Source organism: Ranitomeya imitator, chromosome 1 (genome assembly GCF_032444005.1).
Source record: "Ranitomeya imitator isolate aRanImi1 chromosome 1, aRanImi1.pri, whole genome shotgun sequence".
Classification (NCBI taxonomy): domain Eukaryota; kingdom Metazoa; phylum Chordata; class Amphibia; order Anura; family Dendrobatidae; genus Ranitomeya; species Ranitomeya imitator.
The window spans coordinates 889,964,350-889,985,755 of record NC_091282.1 but is presented as its reverse complement, the minus strand read 5'-3'; the positions used below and the strand labels follow the sequence as shown (position 1 = coordinate 889,985,755).

At 43.2% G+C, this 21,406-nt stretch overlaps 1 protein-coding gene across 1 annotated transcript in view; it reads left to right on the top strand.

Moving 5' to 3' along the window:
• DNAH6 (dynein axonemal heavy chain 6) overlaps positions 1 to 21,406 on the top strand; it is a 621,891-nt gene that overhangs the window by 494,775 nt on the left and 105,710 nt on the right. Inside the window, exons 62-65 of the mRNA XM_069743176.1 lie at positions 6,871 to 7,013; positions 13,876 to 14,066; positions 14,589 to 14,749; positions 16,053 to 16,141. Coding sequence (XP_069599277.1) covers positions 6,871 to 7,013; positions 13,876 to 14,066; positions 14,589 to 14,749; positions 16,053 to 16,141 — 584 coding nt within the window. The remainder of the gene's footprint in view (positions 1 to 6,870; positions 7,014 to 13,875; positions 14,067 to 14,588; positions 14,750 to 16,052; positions 16,142 to 21,406) is intronic.

The window sequence follows — 21,406 nt, the reverse complement described above, 5'->3', positions numbered from 1 at the left end:
GTGCAGATTAGGTTAGTTGGTGCACTCTTGATGTGGCCAAGTGGCTTTGTACACTGTTCTGCCCCCCTGATTTTGCATGCCTTGCAGTACAGTAATAAACGGGAAAAAGAGGGTAGAGGAATATTTATTTCAAATAAAGGATTTTATTCTTGCTGTGTGTTTTTTCAAAACTTATTATGGGGTTAGTAATAGGGGCATCTTATAGACGCTTCTCCATTACTAACCCCTTGAAATGATGCAAGCTGACAATGCAAAGCTGACATCAACCCCTACCCTATTTCCTCACTTGCCACCGCACCAGTGCAAGTGGGAAGAGAGAGGCTAAGTTCAAGATTTGGCGCATCTTATGGATGCACCATTTCTGATGTGGCTGTGGGCTGATGTTGGTAGTTTGGGGGGGGGGGGGTCAATATCCCTGACCCTTTCCAAGGCTATTAATATCAACCCACAGCTTTCTGTTTAGCCTTTGCTGGTTTGAATTTATAGAGGGACCCTACCTACGTTTTTTTCCCGGGGCCCTAATAAACCAGTAAAGGCTAAGCAAACAGCTGTGAGCTGACATTAATACCCTGGGAGTCTTTTATGATATTGTCCTCTTTCCCAGATTATTCAAATCACCCCCTAGCAGTGGGATTCCCCTCTGCTGGTTATCAAAATTGTGCAAGAACCCACCCCATTTTTAACCCCTTAACGACCAGAGGTATTTTTGTTTTTGCGCTTGTTTTTTTTTTGTTCCTCTTCTACCCAGAGCCATAACTTTTTTTCCTGTCAAATTGGCCATGTGAGGGCTTGTGTTTTGAGGGACGAGTTGTACTTTTGAACAGCACCATTGGTTTTAATATATCGTGTACTGGAAAACGGGAATAAATTCCAAGTGGGGTGAAATTGCAAAAAAAAGTGCAATTCCACATTTGTTTTTTTTTTTTTACCATGTTCACTAAATACTAAAACTGATCAGCCATTATGATTCCCCAGGTTATTACGAGTTTATAGACACCAAAGATGTCTCGGTTCTTTTTTATGTAAGTTGTGAAAAAATCCAAACTTTGGTAAAAAAAAAAAATGGCACCATTTTCCGAGACCTGTAGTGTCTCCATTTTTTGTGATCTTGGGCTCGGTGAGGGCTTATTTTTTGCGCGCCCAGCTGACATTTTTATTTATACCATTTTGGTGTAGATATGATCTTTTGATTGCCCATTATTGCATTTTATTGCAATGTATCAGCAACCAAAAAACGTAATTCTGAGGTTTTGAATTTTTTTCTCATTATACTGTTTAGCAATTGCGTTAATTCTTTACGTTCTTTATGTTCTCCCCATGTTTACGTGGGTTTCCTCCAGGCACTCCAGTTTTCTCCCACATTCCAAAACCATACTGATAGGGAATTTAGATTGTGAGCCCCATCAGGGACAGTGATGATAATGTGTGCAAAACTGTAAAGTGCTGCGGAATATGTTAGCGCTATATAAAAATAAAGATTATTATTTTTATATTATTTTGATTGATTGGGCGATTATGAATGTGGCGATACCAATTATGCGTATATTTGATTTTTTATTGTTTTATTTTGAATGGGGCAAAAGGGGGGTGATTTGAACTTTTATTTTTTAACCCCTTCATGACCTTGGGATTTTCCGTGTTCGTTTTTTGCTCCCCTTCTTCCCAAAACCATAACTTTTCATTTTTCCGTCAATATGGCCATGTGAGGGCTTATGTTTTGCGAAACAAGTTGTACTTTTGAACAACATCATTGGTTTTAGCATGTTGTGTACTAGCAAATGGGAAACAAATTCCAAGTGAAATGAAATCGCAAAAAAAGTGCAATCCCACACTTGTTTTTTGATTGGCTTTTTTACTAGGTTCACTAAATGCTAAAACTGACCTTCCATCATGATTCTACAGGTCATTACGAGTTCATAGACACCAAGTATGGCTAGGTTCTCTTTTATCTAAGTGGTGAAAAAAAATGTGAAACTTTGCTAAACAAAAAAAAAATTTGCGCCATTTTCCGATACTCGTAGCGTCTCCATTTTCATGATCTGGGGTCGGGTGAGGGCTTATTTCTTGTGTGCTGAGCTGGCGTTTTTAATGATAGCATTTTGGTGAAGATACTTTCTTTTGATCGCCCGTTATTGCATTTTAATGCAATGCCGCGGCGACCAAAAAAACGTAATTCTGGTGTTTTGAATTTTCTAATTTTTAATCCTTTTTTTTATTGATAGATGGTGTGATTCTGATTGCGGTGATATCAAATATGTGTAGGTTTGATTTTTTTATTTTTTATTTTGAAGGGGGGTGATTTAAACTTTTATATTTTTTTTAATTTTTTCACATTTTTTTACTTTTTTTTTTACTTTGCCATGCTTCAATAACCTCCATAGGAGGCTAGAAGCTGGCACAATGCGATTGGCTCTACTACATAGCAGCGATCATCAGTTCACTGCTATGCAGCAGAAATGCAGGTGTGCTATGAGCGCCGACCACAGGGTGGTGCTCACAGCTACTGGGAATCAGTAACCATAGAGGTCTCAAGGACCTCTATGGTTACAATGCAGAAGCATCGCTGACCCCCATTCATGTGACGGGGGTCAGCGATGCGCTCATTTCCGGCCGCCTGGCCGGAAGCGCCGGTTAAATGCTGCTGTCAGCGTTTGACAGCGGCATTTAACTAGTTAATAGCAGTGGGTGAATCGCGATTTCACCCGCCACTATTGCGGGCACATGTCAGCTGTTCAAAACAGCTGACATGTCCCGGCTTTGATGCGGGCTCACCGCCGGAGCCCTGCATCAAAGCGCGGTATCTGACCTCGGACGTACTATCCGGTCCGAGGTCAGAAAGAGGTTAAATTTTTTAAAATTTTTAAAAACATTTTAAAAACATTTTTTTTACTTTTGGCATGCTTCAATAGTCTCCATATTCATCATCGGCTCTGCTACATACAGGAGATGATCAGATTGCCTGTATGTAGCAGAAATGCTCACTTGCAATCCAGCAGTGACAACCATAGAGGTCTGCTGGAGACCTCTGGTTGTCATGCCAACCCATTGGTGACTCGTGATCATGTGACAGGGTTACCAATGGGCAGGATTTCTGGCGCACTTCCGGAAAGTGCAAGTTAAATCCTGTTGTCGTAGATTGACAGCGGCATTCAACTAGTTAGCAGCCACAGGTGGATTGCGATTCCACCTGCAGCTGATAGAGGCACATGTCAGCTGTTCAAAATAGCGTCTGAGCCCACATCAAAGGGAGGGATTCCGACATGGGCGTACTATTATACCCAACGTTGGAAAGGGGTTAAATTTAATTCTTAATTTTACACACGATGTGCACAGCAGGTGCTGAATACAACTCCCATCATTGTTGTCTGGTCGCGCTAATTTCAGGGACACCAGGCGACAATGATGAGGGCTGGCGCCTGGGATCAGCATGAATTGTACCGCTTTTTCCCTGGCGCCTTTACTTGTCAAACTGATGACACATGGGTATTATCTGTGTGTCATCCGTATGCCGCGAATATTTTATATCTGCTGCGCAAAAACAAGGATATGTCTGCGGGATTTTCACACGGTCCATGTGAAAAACCTGACATGTGAGCACCACTATTGAATACAATTGGTTTGTGTTAAAAAATGGACTGCGTACGGACACAAAACCGGACATGTAAATGGGGCCTAAAGCTGTGTAGAAAACAGCATTTTATTTAGTAAAATGTTACACATTTACAGTTTCTATTAGTGAAGACAAACATGTTGCTGTCATGGCCTCCACTGTTAGTAGACGTGCGCACCCCCATTGTATTTATTATACTTGTATATCTCTGGAGGGAAAATACAGCTATTTCACTTCCAATCAGTTTAATTGGATTTTGTACTCCTAAAAATGGAAACAAAGGATTGGAGATAGTCAAGGAACGCAATTGTCTTGAGAGTGAAGGTATTTTGATTTAGTATTTTCTTAATGCTAGTGATATGCTGAAATATACATATCTTCCACAGAACTAAGTAATTACAAGAGATTTTCATAGCTATTTCTGTCTTCCTGTGGGAAGAAAAAAAAATATTTAATCAAAAACAATGTAGAAAAATGTCATTGTGTTGTGTTCAAAGATGGAGGATTCAGACAGACTACTTTAATTTGCATGTAATAGAGCACTGAGGTCTTATAGGTGTTGGACACTATATCCTTATTTTAACAGATGTATTGACTGTTGAGGACATGATTTTGTGGTACTTGGTAATGTATAAGCATGTCAGCTTTTAACCCGGTCAATAAACTGCATAACGAGAAAAAACAAAAAATGTCAGAATTATGTTTTTTAGGCCAGTGCAACATCGTATCTAGCCCAAAATGGTATCAATAAAAAACGCTAGCCTGGGGCGCAAAAAATAAGCCGTCACGCAGCCCCATATCCTGAAAAATTAAAATGTTACGTGTCTCGGAAAATGGCGACACACGCAAATTTTTTACAAAATTCAGAATTTTTTTTCACCACTTAAATAAAAAAAATCTTTCCATATTTGGTATCTGCATAATCGTACTGACCTGGAGAATCATATTCTACAGTATAGTGAACAAGGTAAATAAAACAACAAAAATTGTGGAATTGCACTTCTTTTGCAATTTCAACGAACTTGGAATTTTTTTTCCTTCTTTCCAGTGCATCACATGATAAAATGAATGGTGTTATTCACAAGTACAACTCCTCCTGCAAATATCAAGCCATCTATGGGGATGGAAAAATAAAGAATTATGGCTCTTGGAAGAAGGGGAGGAAAAAATGAAAATGAAAACACAGAATATCACACGGTCATGAAGGGGTTAAGACATGTTTTTGTCTGAAACGCCCTACCGTTTCAAAGTCTGATACATGCTGCTCACGATGCCAGCAGCACAACACTCCAGTTCAACCCCTTTAAATTGAGAAAACATTGCCGATTCAAGCAACTTTTGAACCTTTTACATTAACAGTTTTCATATAAAACACCTTTTGACAGCCAATTAATCAAAATTAAGACAAATTAGTTGAAGCTAATTTTCCTCCTCTGTGTTACACCACTATGAACTAATCAAAAACAGTGAAGAATGGTTCATTACAGTTTTAAATTGACTGTAGTGTAATGTCCTAAAAAAGTATATATATATATATATCTGTGCCTATTTAGATTTTTACATGCATTTATTTTTCTTAATCTTTGCTTTTTGGTTGCTTTGCGCTCTATTCCGCTAAAGCAGAGCTGTTAGAGCTGCTATCTGTGACTACAGTTTAGTTACACTGCCTAATGGGAGTCTGGTATAGTCTGAGACACACCTCCTGTCTCATCATTGGTTTAAGCTGCTGCCTCACTCTCATTCTGCTTCCTCTGATTGGATGCTGTGTGTAAATCCAAGTCTATCACAGGATCACCAAGAAGTCCATGCACAGGGAACACCTTTTTATTACCAAACAGGGAGAATGATTGAGAACAGATTACTAAACCACTTGTGAGAAAAAAGAAGGATATCCAGTAGATGCCTCATATATAAGTATATACTGAGAAAAATGAGGCCAATGAGCCTTGGTAATTAATGGGAAGCCTAAGGTGTAACATAAAAGTATAGCTATTTGTAAAAAAAAACCCCAAACCCCAAAAATAAGCTTCCCTTAGCTTTAGCTGTGTACACATAATTGATAAATGTTATATGCAGATTTAGGGTCTTTTCTTTCCCTCTGTCAGTTTCTGTAAATGGACATTTTTCTTGTTAGAACTGTTCCGAGTGCTCGCTCTCCATCTCGCCCTTTGTTGTTTCACTGAAACTGAATAAAATATTGCTTCCGCCATGATCCATGTCTTTTACCTATTTAACTCTAAGCACGTTTTTAATGGCGGAGGTAGTTTTTGAATATTTGCTAATATGATTAAAATTATTTTTCACAAATATTCATGAATATGATTAAAATGATTTTTTTTTTACAAATATTCATGTTACATGGTTTAATTTTTATTGAACTAGCAACTTGAAGCATACAAGTCAATATATTTTATATTTATTTGCTCTGATTTGTGGGAAGATCCAGTGTTTTCATACTGTAGAACTATAGTGGCAACCAAAGTTAGAAAATGGGTGGCAGGGACCGATTGTAGATTCCAGTGGCCAATTTACATTTTCCAGGCTAGACATATGAAACCTATTTTTAATAGTAACATGATTTCAGTACCAGCGAGGGACTTTGGTCCTGATTTTGTACATTATTCTAAAGGGGTGTGCAGGTACAAGATTCGCTACATTTATTAAGGAACACACACCATAAACTGAATTCGGTGCCTCACCAGAAATGTTATTCCAGGCTGGACTAGAGTAACATTTCTGGCTTAAGAAACCCAGCCACTTTCTTGAATTTGACAGGCTGGTGTAGTCATACTTGTCCCATCCAAGCTTTGCCCATTGTGGTAGTAAAGCTGCTCAAAACTTTTCAAAGTGTTTTACTCCAGTTTTCGTGCATAAACACTCTGACGAATCGTGGTTCTCCTATATACTGTTTTCTAATTGAACTTGTCTTAAGTGACACAAAACAAAGCTGATATTAAAGTCATGGGTATCATGGGTTAAGCTGAATTTACTCTTGGCAACCGCGGCCATTCCACAATCGTCAATCAGCTACTGTATATACAAGCCGATCAGCAGTCGTATAATGACCTGTTTATACAGTCATGGCCGAAAGTGATGGCATCCTTGAATTTGTTCCAAAAAATGAAGTATTATTCACAGAAAATTATTGAAATTACACATGTTTCTATATACACATGTTTATTTCTTTTGTGTGTATTGGACCAATACACACTAATAAATAGTTTTTATATTTATATATTTTTTTGCTCTTGATTTCACAGGGACACTTGAAGTTCAGATTAACCCCAGTACTTGGAATGGCTATAAATTACAAGCATCTACTAATGAAACACAAGAGACATGGGATGAGAAGCTCAATTTATTTCTGAAGTTAATTCTTGTTAAAAGTGTAATGGAAGAGAAGGTAAGTGTGTATTGATTGTAGACTAAAATGAGAAAATCAGACCTAAAGGAAAAAAAAAGTTTTTCGGTAATGATTGTGGCAGTCAGCGGTGATGCCTAATAATGGTCAGTAGTATATGTGAAACTATAGCGCATAGACTGATCTCAGTTATTGCCAGAATTGTGACATTTTTAAACTCTTTATAAACAGAAAAAGCTCTATATGCCACCACCATGTGCAATCAGAGGTTTGCTGTGCTATGTTATGACTCTGTAGATATAATTGGCCACTGTATTATGGCTTTAGAGCCTTCGCTTAGCAGCAATACAGCTATGTGCATGATATGTGACTTTCATAAGTTGATGCATTGTTCTTCTTTATGATTATGCTGAGTCTTTGCTGCCATCCATTATACTTTATTGGTTAAGAAACTAATCTGCTTTCTCAACTGAAATAAGCACGTTGTTTGCACTGCTGTAATGAAATAAATTCTACTTCCGCACTTCAAGCCATTTGTTTGTGTAACAACAATCCTTACTTTAATTACCAGTTAATTGCCAGGCTCAGGATTAAAGAATTGGAAACATTTTTTTACAAAAGCAAACAAACGAAGGAACATTTTAGCATATTTCATATCCAGACTAGAAAGCTTAACTTCTACAAACAGTGTTTAATATTTATACAATAGTGAACTATTTCATTTTCTTAATTGCAATTGTGCTTTTCTACAAGGAAATGCAATCAGTTTTTTATGTAGAGATAGAAATATGGATTCCAACTGAAGTAAATTCTAACAGCTTCAACAACTTTATATTTTAACAAGTTTGTGTTAAAAAAAAAGGCCCAATTTATCAAAGCTTTTTCGCCAGTATTCTGGCAAAAAAAAAGCTTTGAATAGTTGCTACATTTTGACACAACTCGAGGCTGCCCTAGAATTTTGCTACTTTTGGCATTCTCATGCCATTGTCACCCAACTCTGACAAAGTGGATGGAGCTGAGGTGGGACATGGGGATGGCATTCACTGCACCACAAACCTTACTCCAGCAGGGACTTGAGTAGGAATTGTGACAAGGCGCATGAAGAGGCACACACCACTTGTCCAACTCTTCTGATTAATAAGGAGGCATGCACCTCATAATAAATCATGGGCATCTGACTCCAGCACACCTCCTCATCAAGATTGGCATGAATCTGGGCCATAATCTGTTAACTTTGCACATATTGCATCACTGATTGGCAGCTTTCTGCTTCTGCAGTGTACTCAGAAAGCTGTCAGTGATGTAGGCGAGTTATACAGACCTCAGCTTTCAGAGAACTGATAGATCTACAGCAGATAAACAAGTACATTTATAAAAAATACAACATGCAGCACAGTAAGTGATATATTGCTGAAATTGGAGTTTCTGCCACTACATCATGCTGCTGTCAGAGGAGGTAGTATAAATGCAGCGCCCCAGAGATCTGGTCGTTGCAGTATGACACTCTGCCACTAAGGGGAGTGATGGTACGTCTGATGGCACTGAAGGAATTCTACTGACCAGGTATCACCAGCACACATTACACTTCACACTCCGGCCACTAGGGGGAGAAAAAGGCTTTATTTATTGGGTCACTCCTCACACTGGTAAAACTAGGGGTTGGGTAGGAAGTTAGGCAGAAGCTGACTGGGTTGGATTCAGGCAACATCCCGTGGCAGGGAGTGTTGCAGGGAGAAGACACAGGGGGGTCCCTGTCGGGCGTGGGAACCTGGCAGGTACCTAGCGAACAGAGCAGAACGTTACGGAACCACGCCTGCACTACCTTGCGGCGGTATCCTAAGAAAGAGACACGAAGCGAAGGGTATGGTGGAACAGAGAGAAACGAGATCAAGCACAAAGGAGAGCCAGTAGGAGTCGTGCCGTGAGACTGAGGCAACTTCATACTGAGGCGCGTAGCCGATGACCGGAACACCGCGGAAGTAACTGACTCTAGGCCTTACATCGAACTCCGCAGGACAGTTAATTATAGGTTGGCTGTCTACCTTAAATTTCCTACGAAGACATAGGGGGCAACGCGTGGAGAGGGGCATCTCTAGGGTCCCGGAAGAGCTCTGAGCCTTCCTGTCATACGGGTGCATCCTAGCTATAACATACCTGGGGGACGAGAAACTAGTAACATCTGGAACAAGAGAGAGAAAGAATTAGAAACTAGAAAGAACGAATGAACGAGAACAGAAGTTGTGAGGACTATTCCGAATGCTCAGCAGGGTAGCACTACAACACACAGGCGATAGTCGTAGGCACTGATTTCCACCTGCAAAGGGAACTCTGGATGTGCCCATCGGACCGGCCGGTCTCAGAAAGCCCTGTTAAACGTGCTCTGGATTGCAGATCCTGAAGTCTTCAGTAAAGAGGTAAAGAGACTGCAACCTTGTGTCCTCATTATTGTCTGCACCTCACACCATCGCCATCTACATCACTGGGAAGCCCTGGGGACATACTTCACCTGTGGGAAGGTATACCATCTAGCTGCCATTCCATCACCCCAGCGGACCCCACAGCAGCGTCGGCCATCCTGACCGAACACCACAGGTGGCGTCACGAAACCTTGACAGACTTTTATCACCTTTTATTGGACGCCCCTTAGCAGGGTCACGGACCGGGTCCAGCCACCGTGACATCCCCAGAACTGAGATAGAAAGGACCGGTACCGAGTGACCTGTGGCCCTATGTCTGGGGGCGATCCAACTTGGCGTCACGAACAGGATCGTACTTAAGCCTGAGAAGCAGGACATGTGTGCCTTGGAACTGTGATCGAAACGTGTTTGGACTGTGATTTATTGCAAAGACTGTGTGTTGCTATCTGCCGCAAGATTCCCGCCAAAACCGCCGCCATTACAGCACCACGAGGAGCGCAGGAGAAGAAGAAGGGCGTGGAAGTGGGCGAGAACAAGCTGAAGGGCGCGAACGACAATGACCGCCCAGTCTAAATATTTCTGTACCTTGAGGACGTGTCCGTCAGCGGCCGAGATACGCCTCCTGATTCTCAATGGAGGGCAGAGACAGAGAAAACGGGACCGCCCACGAAGGAGAGAGCGGGAAAGAGACCAGGAAGCGACCCACGTGGAGGATGCCATGGCCAGTCGCTCAGATTCAGAATGCGGGGTTGAAGCTGAGGGCTCCCCCAGCTACCCGGACGAGCACAGCAGCCAGAGCCCCACATCCGGGACAGGTCTTCTGCAGGGTGAGATGGAGGATCTCATGGAGCAGCTTCTCCAGTGGCGGCTGGAGACCAAGGCCTCGTGCCAGGAGGCACCGGCGGAGGAACCCCCGACCCCGATTCTTTACCAGCATCGGAGTCGGCTGCAACGGAGGAAGTCACATGGCTGGTGAGTCTGCTGACCCCGTCCCACAGGCGTAGGACCTGCTGGTAGGCCTCGTTGCGGCACCCCCTTCCCCCGGGTCCCACACTCGCAGGCCCCTTCCACACTGGGACCGGGCCACTGGTATGGAGCATTTCCACAAGGCCCCGATCTTGCCGATCACCATGCCAGGCGAGGTCTATTCCGAGCGCACCATATGCCGCTGGGTGAACCCCGGGATCGAACATCATGGGGTTCCCCGGGGTGAAGACGCGGGAAGGGGAGATGGTGGAGGCCCTTAGCTGGGAAGAATACCAGGCCCAGCTGGAACGGCAGTGGGAGGAGCAGGAGAGGCAGCACCAGGCCCAGCGAGAAGCCCACTACCGTCGGGACCTCGCGGTAAAGGACCGGGCCCGCAAGGACCGCACCACCCACCAGGCCCCGCGCAGGCAGGGCACCGTTGTGGATTTCAAGCTCCGTGGGGGATGGGGCTTCATCAAGGAGCCAGACCTGTACTCCGAGATCTTCGTCAACCGGAGGGATGTGGAGTCCCATCTCAGAGAAGGCCACCCAGACCGGGATCTCTACCCGGGGGACAAGGTAACCTACACTCGACACTTTGGGGAAAGGGGGTGGTTTGCCCTGAATGTTCACAAGTGGCAGGACCCCGTGACACCATCAGACAAAGTGCCAGAGAAGCCGTCCCCTGTGGCAAGGGTGCCCCCTTGTGACCAGACCACTGCCATCACCAAAACCACGGTGGTGACCCCCACGTGCACTATCATTAAGACCACCACCTGCACCGTGGACACCACTACTACCGTGGTGGCGGAAAACCCTGCTTCAGGAGTGGTTAGTACTCCGGCTGTTGCGAGGTTCAGGAGAATCGCCACCCAGACCCCTGTCTGGAGCCAAGGATCTCCTGTGACCACACTGAGTGCCCACAGGTGCCCGGGTGGGTGGCCCCGCCCACTACTGCCTGCGGAGCTACAACCCCCCACATCAAAGAAATAAACCTCGAAGGCCCGCATTTGTAAATAGTTGATTATTTGTTCTCTTACTCTTTTGCTACTTTGAACCCGCCCAGGGTTATTTCTTAAAGGGATCCCTTTGTTGACCCAGGATCCCTATTGTTTTACATTTCTTTTTTTCTACTTTGCACGAGTTATCATTGTTTTCAAAGACTGCAGGATCATGGACAGTGAATGATTCCAAAACTGTTTTGTACACAGTTTGCACCTTCTTAAAGGTGCTCCCTACTGGTTTTACATCGAAAGAAGACTTTGCGAAGATACTGTTTGGAATACAGCGCAGAGGGTCTTGCTTTCGTTGGACTTGCAGACTGAGAGAATCTGCACTACCTCAGAGAGACTTGGTTCCCTCTTAAAGGGAGTGTTCGCATGTTGCCTTAAGAAAAGTTAAAATGTTAATAAAGTTGTGATTCCGAAAAGTTTAATAATGTTGCTAGAGATTGAGGACAGGAAAGGTCGAAAGTGAACCCATGGGGGTTAGAGAGAGAGTCCTCCTGAGAACTGTAGAATGATAGTTGGTTACTGAAAGAGAGACAATGACAGTAGGCCCGGCCAAGGAGCTAGGCGGTCCTGCATTGGTGACGCTAGAAAGAAGAGAAAGAAAAAGTTGAGTTATCTTATAGTATTTTATAGTAGGCCTTTAGTGGGTTTAGCTATACGCCCTTAAAGGAAAAGTTAAATTATTGTTCAGAATTTGCACTTAGTAGAACACCCGGCAGGGTACTAGAAGTTATTTATAGTCAGAATGTTATTTAAAAATATTTAACCTTGTTTTTGTTTGTAACGTTCAAGTGTCCTCACCTCCCATAAAGGGAAGCTTTGTTATATTTCCTTGTTTCAAGCATTTCAAAATTGTGTATGTCTTGTGCTGATATGTATTGTAGTTCTTCCCAGTCCAGGAGTACTGGATTTAACCGGGGGGGGAGGGGGGTTTATGCAGCGCCCCAGAGATCTGGTCATTGCAGTATGACACTCTGCCACTAAGGGGAGGGATGGTACGTCTGATGGCACTGAAGGAATTCTACTGACCAGGTATCACCAGCACACATTACACTTCACACTCCGGCCACTAGGGGGAGAAAAAGGCTTTATTTATTGGGTCACTCCTCACACTGGTAAAACTAGGGGTTGGGTAGGAAGTTAGGCAGAAGCTGACTGGGTTGGATTCAGGCAACATCCCGTGGCAGGAGGTGTTGCAGGGAGAAGACACAGGGGGGTCCCTGTCGGGCGTGGGAACCTGGCAGGTACCTAGCAAACAGAGCAGAACGTTACGGAACCGCGCCTGCACTACCTTGCGGCGGTATCCTAAGAAAGAGACATGAAGCGAAGGGTATTGTGGAACAGTGAGAAACGAGATCAAGCACAAAGGAGAGCCAGTAAGAGTTGTGCCGTGAGACCGAGGCAACTTCCTACTTAGGCGCGCAGCCGGTGGCCGGAACACCGCAGAAGTAACTGACTCTAGGCCTTACTTCGAACTCCGCAGGACAGTTAATTATAGGTTGGCTGTCTACCTTAAATTTCCTGCGAAAACATAGGGGGCAACGCGTGAAGAGGGGCATCTCTAGGGTCCCGGAAGAGCTCTGAGCCTTCCCGTCATACGGGTGCATCCTAGCCATAACATACCTGTGGGACGAGAAACTAGTAACATCTGGAACAAGAGAGAGAAAGAATTAGAAACTAGAAAGAACGAATGAACGAGAACAGAAGTTGTGAGGACTATTCCGAATGCTCAGCAGGGTAGCACTACAACACACAGGCGCTAGTGGTAGGCACTGATTTCCACCTGCAAAGGGAACTCTGGATGTGCCCATCGGACCGGCCGGTCTCAGAAAGCCCTGTTAAACGTGCTCTGGATTGCGGATCCTGAAGTCTTCAGTAAAGAGGTAAAGAGACTGCAACCTTGTGTCCTCGTTATTGTCTACACCTCACACCATCGCCATCTACATCACTGGGAAGCCCTGGGGACATACTTCACCTGTGGGAAGGTATACCATCTACCTGCCATTCCATCACCCCAGCGGACCCCACAGCAGCGTCGGTCATCCTGACCGAACAACACAGGTGGTGTCACGAAACCTTGACAGACTCCTATCACCTTTTATTGGACGCCCCTTTAGTAGGGTCACGGAGCGGGTCCAACTACCGTGACATCCCCAGATCTGAAATAGAAAGGACCGGTACCAAGTGACCTGTGACCCTGTGTCTAGGGGCGATCCATAAACGTGGGAAAAGATTCCCTTTGAGTCCTGTTTTGGAATTGTTTTGAGTCCCAGAAATTAGGACCCATAGCGATGAGCTGATTGTGACTTTTCCTGCGAATAGCTAATAACTTGCTCAGTTGGAACAATCCATTTAACTTTAACTAACAACATTTTCTATGGCAATATATTTACTGATCTCCATATCATATATCAGCATTGAGAATACTGATTTTCTATGTATCATTGCTAAGTACTCCATTAAATTACTATGGGTTTTCTTTAATTTTGTTTAATTAAATCTACATTTTAGGTCGTCTTTGCAATCACAGAGTTTGTGATTAATAATTTGGGGAAGAAATTCATCGAGAATCCTCCTGTGGATCTTGCTACCCTTTACCAAGACATGTCACCATCTACTCCATTAATCTTTATATTAAGTACTGGATCAGATCCAATGGGAGCATTTCAAAGATTTGCAAAAGAAAAGGGATACTTGGAACGGTAAACCACATAATATCCTAATGTTGCATGACTGCTTACTAAATGCTAGTAAAACCTATAAATTATTTATAAGGAGCCTGTTGTCCGAGTTGTCCAAGTTTGTCACAAAAGTCTGCAGTCACTAGCACTAGATGTGTGCAGTCTCGATCAGTTTACTTGTATTGAACGAGACTGCGCACGTCTAGTCGGGCTGTGGCTGGGAATATGCAGATCGCATGCTTGTAGCCACATGACTGGCTCACATAGAGTGACTGTAGACTTTCGCAACAGACCTGGACAACTCCTTGAATGAGCGAGTTCAATGGTATGCACTAGGTGACCTTTTCTCTAAAAGTGCTGCGACTCTTTAGAAATAGGAAGAGTCCGGGGGTTTTTCACACAATTGTTTTTTACATTAGCATGCCATATTTTAGGTGTATAATACATATCTAATGTTAATGTCCTGAACTGTTCATATGGGTTGTATAGAGTACTCAAAAACGTACCAGTGTCAATGATTTGTGGTTTTTCAATTGTTTCTAGGGTGCAGTCGATTTCTCTTGGACAAGGACAGGGACCAATTGCAGAAAGAATGATAAAAGATGCTATGAAGAGTGGAAACTGGGTGTTTCTACAAAATTGCCACCTAGCTGTGTCATGGATGTTGCCCATGGAAGAACTTATAAAAACCTTTACAGAACCAAGTATGTTATATTGAAGTCATCACAAGTTTCATTGCAATTAAAGAAGTAGTAGATGTGACTGGTTGACTAAAATTGCCAATATTCGGAGACATTTTTATTATTTACGCAGAAACAGATGGACTTCTATCAGGAGATGGCATTTTTACTTTATGCAATGTTTACCACTTTTTCAATTTACACCCCTCAACATTGAAATTGCAACACCAAGAAAGAAAAGTCGTGAAATTATCCTAGTGTGATACATTGTCAATTGCCACATTACAACTCTCCTTTTGCCGCACACTTCTGTAGAGGTGATCACATAAGCTCACAGTGATAATTCATCACCTATTGCACTATTCCCGAAGAATACACCATATCACAAATTCAAAACTTGGAAAATAAAATGCTTATCTTTCATTCATTGAAGATGTCACAACAGCCTCGGCACGTTTCCCTCCCATGGTATGAGTTCATCAGGAGGCAAATGGAAAACTTTATGTCGAAATATTCATGACATCAAAGACAACAGCCTGGTTACACAGGGGTTTCCAGCAGAACCACAGTCAAACAATATGTCATATTTCAAAATAGGCAAAGTTGCCACAATTACAGAAAATATCCAAAGTTTAGAACAACCCCAGTGCTATGCATGTAGCACCGCCAGAAATCCCAAGAGCACATGCCCATTTAAAAAAGACAACATAAGGGAGAGCAAAACAACCATCAAACACTTAAGTAGTTACTGTACCTTAACAGTTGTTCTGGGGACCCACCACACTGGATGCACGTTTCGCACTAAAATGCCTGGACCTGCTCGATTCGAGTACCGAGCACTCAAGCATTTCAGTGCTCACTCATCACTAATAGTTAGCAATTAGTTGTGTGACTTTTCTCACTTCCATTTCACTGGCTCTCTAGCTGTCATTCATTTTCTGAATGAGATCAGCGACCTCACATGAAGTTGAGATGTGGAGATATTGAAGTGACACGTGCCTGGTTCTGCTTAGCTTGTGGAAATCAATCTAATATTGTTTTGCCTAGAAAAGGCCAAGCGTAACTGCCCTTATTCTTCTATTCTTCATGGGGAAAATGATACTGACGCTGAACCCTGCTGTGAAATAAAGATCAAGGGTGATCCCCTGTCATTTTGTTTTTAATAAAGAAGCTTGAAAAAAACCTGATCAGAATGAAACCCTTTCATTTATATTAGAAAATCTTTAGACTTCAAGAAAGGACTGATTCTACATTGATTCCCATAATGCTACAATTTAATAAACTTCAACCACCAAATATAATATTTTTTTATTTCTATTTGTTACAGATGTCTCCATAAATGAAAACTTTAGATTGTTTCTAAGCTCCATGCCAAGCAGAACTTTCCCTGTTACAGTTCTCCAGAATTCTGTAAAGGTGAGTCAGCCCTAACATTTTAATTTCATGTTACTTTTCCATTTTCAAAATATTCTTAAAAACAACCACAGGATAGATGACAAATGGTTGATCACTGGAGGACTGACCAATGGAATCCCCAACGATCGTGAGAACGAGGGTCCCACAGTTCCCTGTCTGAGAGATAGTGAACAAGTGTAATTCCAATTCACAGCTATGGCATGGTACAATATAAATATATAACTTGGCACTCAACTTTTGTTTAATTTGAAGATTTTTAATGCAGTCCAGCAAAAATAGACAATGTTTCGGTCCTCACCGGACCTTCATCAGGAGCGTTGCTATGGTGGGAATAAACACTGTGTACTTGCGAGTACTATAGTGGGTCCATGACCGTGTATAGAGCCGAAAACTCCCAGGTAAGGCAAAAGGTCAGCGTATTATTTTATAATGAGTCCCGAGGAACTTGCAGAGATCTGGTGCCTGGGTTAAGGAGCTCCCTCCGTGTGTAATAGTGGGTACACTCCCACCAGCCATCTGTTAGGGAGTATAGATGTACGCTATAAGGCCCCAAGGTTTCTCTATGTAACGGGTTCGCCCAGTGGTGATTCAGTGGGTGGCGTGACGATCTCTCCAACGTGGCATCCACCGCGGTGGATGCCGCGTTGGAGAGATCGTCACGCCGCCCACTGAATCACCACTGGGCGAACCCGTTACATAGAGAAACCATGGGGCCTTATAGCATCTTATCTTTATATTTTGAGGGCAGGGACATTTCAAAGTGTTTCATCTCCCCAGAGTACCCCTTTATGATGTTAAGGGTCAATATAAAATTGAACACTTGCCGCCAGGTTTCCTTCCTGCCAGGTTTCCTTGCAGACTACAGATGATTGCTGAGTTCCTGAAGGTGAATTCTAACATGTAGCTGTTTTTTCTGACACCCTTTAATTGAAAAAGAAATTGTCAAAAAACTGTAATAAGTTTTGGGGTAACACAGAGAAAAATATAGTCAACAATTACATACCTGAATATTAATTTTATCTCCTGTGGTCACAATGGTCTTTATAACATAAGTAATGTCTTCATATGACCTTGACCAGTTGGGGCACATCAGGCAGTATCAATCTTGGTCTACAAAACATTTTGTGTTTTATGTTTTACCTAGCTGAAGTTTTACCTTAGAGCAGAGACAAAGCATATGTACAGACATTCTATGGTTGATAACCATACGGTTAGTCTCAAAGGTTTTTTTCAGGTCTCAGTGGAAAAATAAAATCGATGGCTGCAGACTTGGGAGCCAGAAATGTTAATTGAATTTGTGTTAATGAACCTTACAAAAATAGTCTCTGTTAAAGCTTGCTCCATAGAATACCTTTATTTGTATCACTCCCAGGGGGCACACAGTTATTAGGATGTGCACTTACTAAGGGTTAAAAACTCTTTGTGTTAAAGGGAACCTGTCACCCTGTTTTTTCAGATTGAGATAAAAATACTGTTAAATAGGGCCTGCGCTGTGCGTTACAATAGTGTATGTAGTGTACCCCGATTCCCCACCTATGCTGCGAAATACATTACCAAAATCCCCGTTTTCGCCTGTCAATCAGGCTGGTCAGGTCAGGTGGGCGTGGTGACATCGCTGTTTCTTCCCCATCTTTCCGTTGGTGGCGTAGTGGTGTGCGCATGTCCAAGTTACGAATCCACTGCGCGCAGGTGAAGAAAAAGCGCGCGATCTGCGCTATTACCCTTGTCATCGGTGGGGGCGGCCATCTTCCTGAGGCTGCGCGTGCGCAGATGGAGTGCTCTGCTGCACGGGGCTTCAGGAAAATGGCCGCGGGATGCAGCGCGTGAGCAGATGGAGATCGCGGCGGCCATTTTCCTGAAGCCGAGATGCAAACTCGGCTTCAGGAAAATGGCCACCGCGATCTCCATCTGCGCATGCGCGGCATCCCGCGGCCATTTTCCTGAAGCCCCGTGCAGCAGAGCACTCCATCTGCGCACGCGCAGCCTCAGGAAGATGGCCGCCCCCACCGATGACAAGGGTAATAGCGCAGATCGCGCGCTTTTTCTTCACCTGCGCGCAGTGGAAGAAACTGGGGAAGAAACGGCGATGTCACCACGCCCACCTGACCTGACCAGCCTGATTGACAGGCGAAAACGGCGACTTTGGTAATGTATTTCGCAGCATAGGTGGGGAATCAGGGTACACTACATACACTATTGTAACGCACAGCGCAGGCCCTATTTAACAGTATTTTTATCTCAATCTGAAAAAACGGGGTGACAGGTTCTCTTTAAGGTGCAGGACTGCATATGATACAAAGTCATGTTATTCAACAGCTACTTTTACAACATTACATTGTACACTTTATTATAGACACCATCCTGTAATTAATTAGACATTCTTTGGCCTTCAGAATTGCAGGAATTCATGGAAGCATAGGTTCTAGTGGATAGGAATATTGGCCCTTGTGCACAGCATCGCTTCTCTTAGATACCCCATCCTAGAGATGCTGTGTAGGATTAAGATTTGAGGACTGCAAAGGCCAGAAAAGCACAGAAAACTTGTTCTTTGAATCAATCCATGACTATATGACCCTTGTGGCACGGTCCACTGTCCTGCTGAAAGTGTCCTGGTACAGGGTAAACCATGAGGGAATGCACTTGGTCAAGCAGAATAATTAAGTGAGTCCTACTGTCCAATGGTCCATCCACAGTTATCAAAAGACCCATGACTCTGTTATCATAACCCATCCATGCTAAGGAACGACAACAGACACGTTAATCAGATACATAATTTCAAGCATGATTGTTGAATTTGAATACAGTTTACTTCACTGTCCACCAACTGTTTGTCAGAATGATTCTTGACATCCTAATCTGACTCTTTATGTAGATGAATTATTTACGTCCACAGGACTCCCTTTCACTCGATATATTTTGTTCATCACAATATTCTCTGTATACTCTTGACATTTTTTTGCAGAGAAACCCCCGCATTTTTTGTAATACTGACCACGCCTAGTCTAGCTCCAATGACCATGCCTCATTTGAAGTCACCCACATTGCTAAATTTTCCCGTCTTCATGTTGATTCACACTGAAACTCATCCATAGAATATTTGCTCACATTTAGGCAGCACTCTAGTCTCATATGTCTAATTTCCATTATTAGCAATCATGCAATCATGAAAGAACATGTGTCTCTTATAAAGTGGACATTTAGTGTATGTTTGTGCTAAAAGAAAAAACTTAACGGGAACCTGTCAATGAACTCATGGTGTCTAAACTGCAGACAACATGCATTGCAGCTTATCCTTAGATATAAACAAAATAAACATATACCCTGCTGAACGTAAGTAGAAGCAATAGTTCATATAAATAACATAGGGTACTTTGTAAACACTGTTTTTGATTCAAAAAAAGTGTAAAAGCCATCCCACCAGCACCGAGGTGTACCAAATAAGGAAGGTTGTAACTTCTAGTATTAAAACCTTACCATGTGTCAAAAATAACCTCAATGTGAATTAAGATCGAGCAGGACCGGAACCTGACTATGGACACCCAGCTTATGGAAGCTACAGTATATAAATGTAATGTCCATTCATCACAGTTTGACTGCACAATGGCAGCCACGTATATCCTGCTGAAGCATTTCAGAGGAAATATACATTGAAGTATACTGTAGCGCTGGTGTTCTTGCCTGCCTCTGTTGCTCCTCCCCTTCAAGGGTGCTGCTGACTTACTTACCTCCCTGGCCACTTGTCCTCGCCTCCTGCCTCCGCTCTCACTCCCCAGGGTCTGTGCATGTCTGGCAGAGTGTAATAATTATATGGGTACTACGGAATCTGATAGCATGGGATAAAGCCAGTCTGAGAGCAAAGTTGCAACAAAAGATGTATTTACTCAAAAACAGAAATGTAAACAGAACTAACAGATATTCCTGCAATAGTAATGAGGTCCTCAGCTCTATATAGAAAATCACAGCAAACTGAGAAGCGGCGTGCGACCGCTAATGTGAACCAGTCCAGCAAGGAAATAATGTGGAAGCAAATAAGACACTTGAACGAGGAAGTCCAATAAAGTTATAGTGCAAATGCACACAGTACTTAAATGATGAAGTCCAGCAAACTTGCTCACACGTGTGCACAGTACTTGTTAGTAGGAGTCCAATTGTTCACAGATGGTGCGTCATGTGAATGACATCCTGGAAAAGAGAAGACTAGGGGAGAAAGAGGGAGAGCGCTATCTAAGAGTAGTAGATGAGTGAGTGAGAGAAAAGCACAGCTTGAATCTTGCTCACCTGGTGTGGTTGTGCAAAGAGGCACAACACTGGGAAAAGTGTTGTACACAAAGGAAATCCTTCCATTGGTGTGCTGCAAGTCGCAGCAGTTCCAGAGGCGGGAGGTAGCTGAATGGGGTGAAGCAGACCACCGAGTAGAGAGCAGCAGAAGCAGGGAGTTAGCCAGCAAACAGGCAGATGCTCAGGAGCCAGCAGCACAAAATACTCAAGCACAGGTGAAGAGAAGACCCGGACTTAAATAGTCAGGACAGACAGGAAGTTCCATGACAGGGCGAGATCCAAGACTCCATCTTGGATCAGGGCAAACAGACACCAGGAAAGTCCGGAATCCTTACATTACTCCCACCTCAGAAGCGGCCTCAGGACAATCCAGGACCAGGCTTGTCAGGATATTTCTGATGGAACAGAGTATTTTTTTGAGGAACACAGATATTGCCCACCGGCTCCCAAGAGTTCTCCTCAGACAGATATCCTTGCCATTTGATGAGGTACTGCAGTTGATTCCTGCAGATCCTGGAGTCCAGAATTTTCTCTACCACAAACTGTTCTTGTCCGTCCACTAACACAGGCTGAGGAGGAGGTGTAATCCGACCCTGAAATGTATTTGGAGACACCAGTTTTAACAGGGAGACATGAAACACAGGGTGTACCTTCAAGGTTCTTGGCAACTTCAGACGACAGGCAACGGAACTCACAATCCCAGAGATCTTGAATGGGCCGATGAACTTTTGTCCGAGTTTCTGTGATGGAATGTTCAATCTCACATTTTTAGAAGATAACCATACAGAGTCCCCAGAGGTGGGCAATTCAACTATAAAGTCCATTGAAATAGACCCTCAAGGACGAGAGGGGACAGGTAGTGGTTGAAGCAGTCCAGTAGGTGATACACGATGAGTCTTGAAACGTGCATACCTCACAAGAGAGAACATAACTTTTCACGTCCTTCAGACAGGTAGGCCACCAAAAAAAACAGCTCAGAAATTCTTG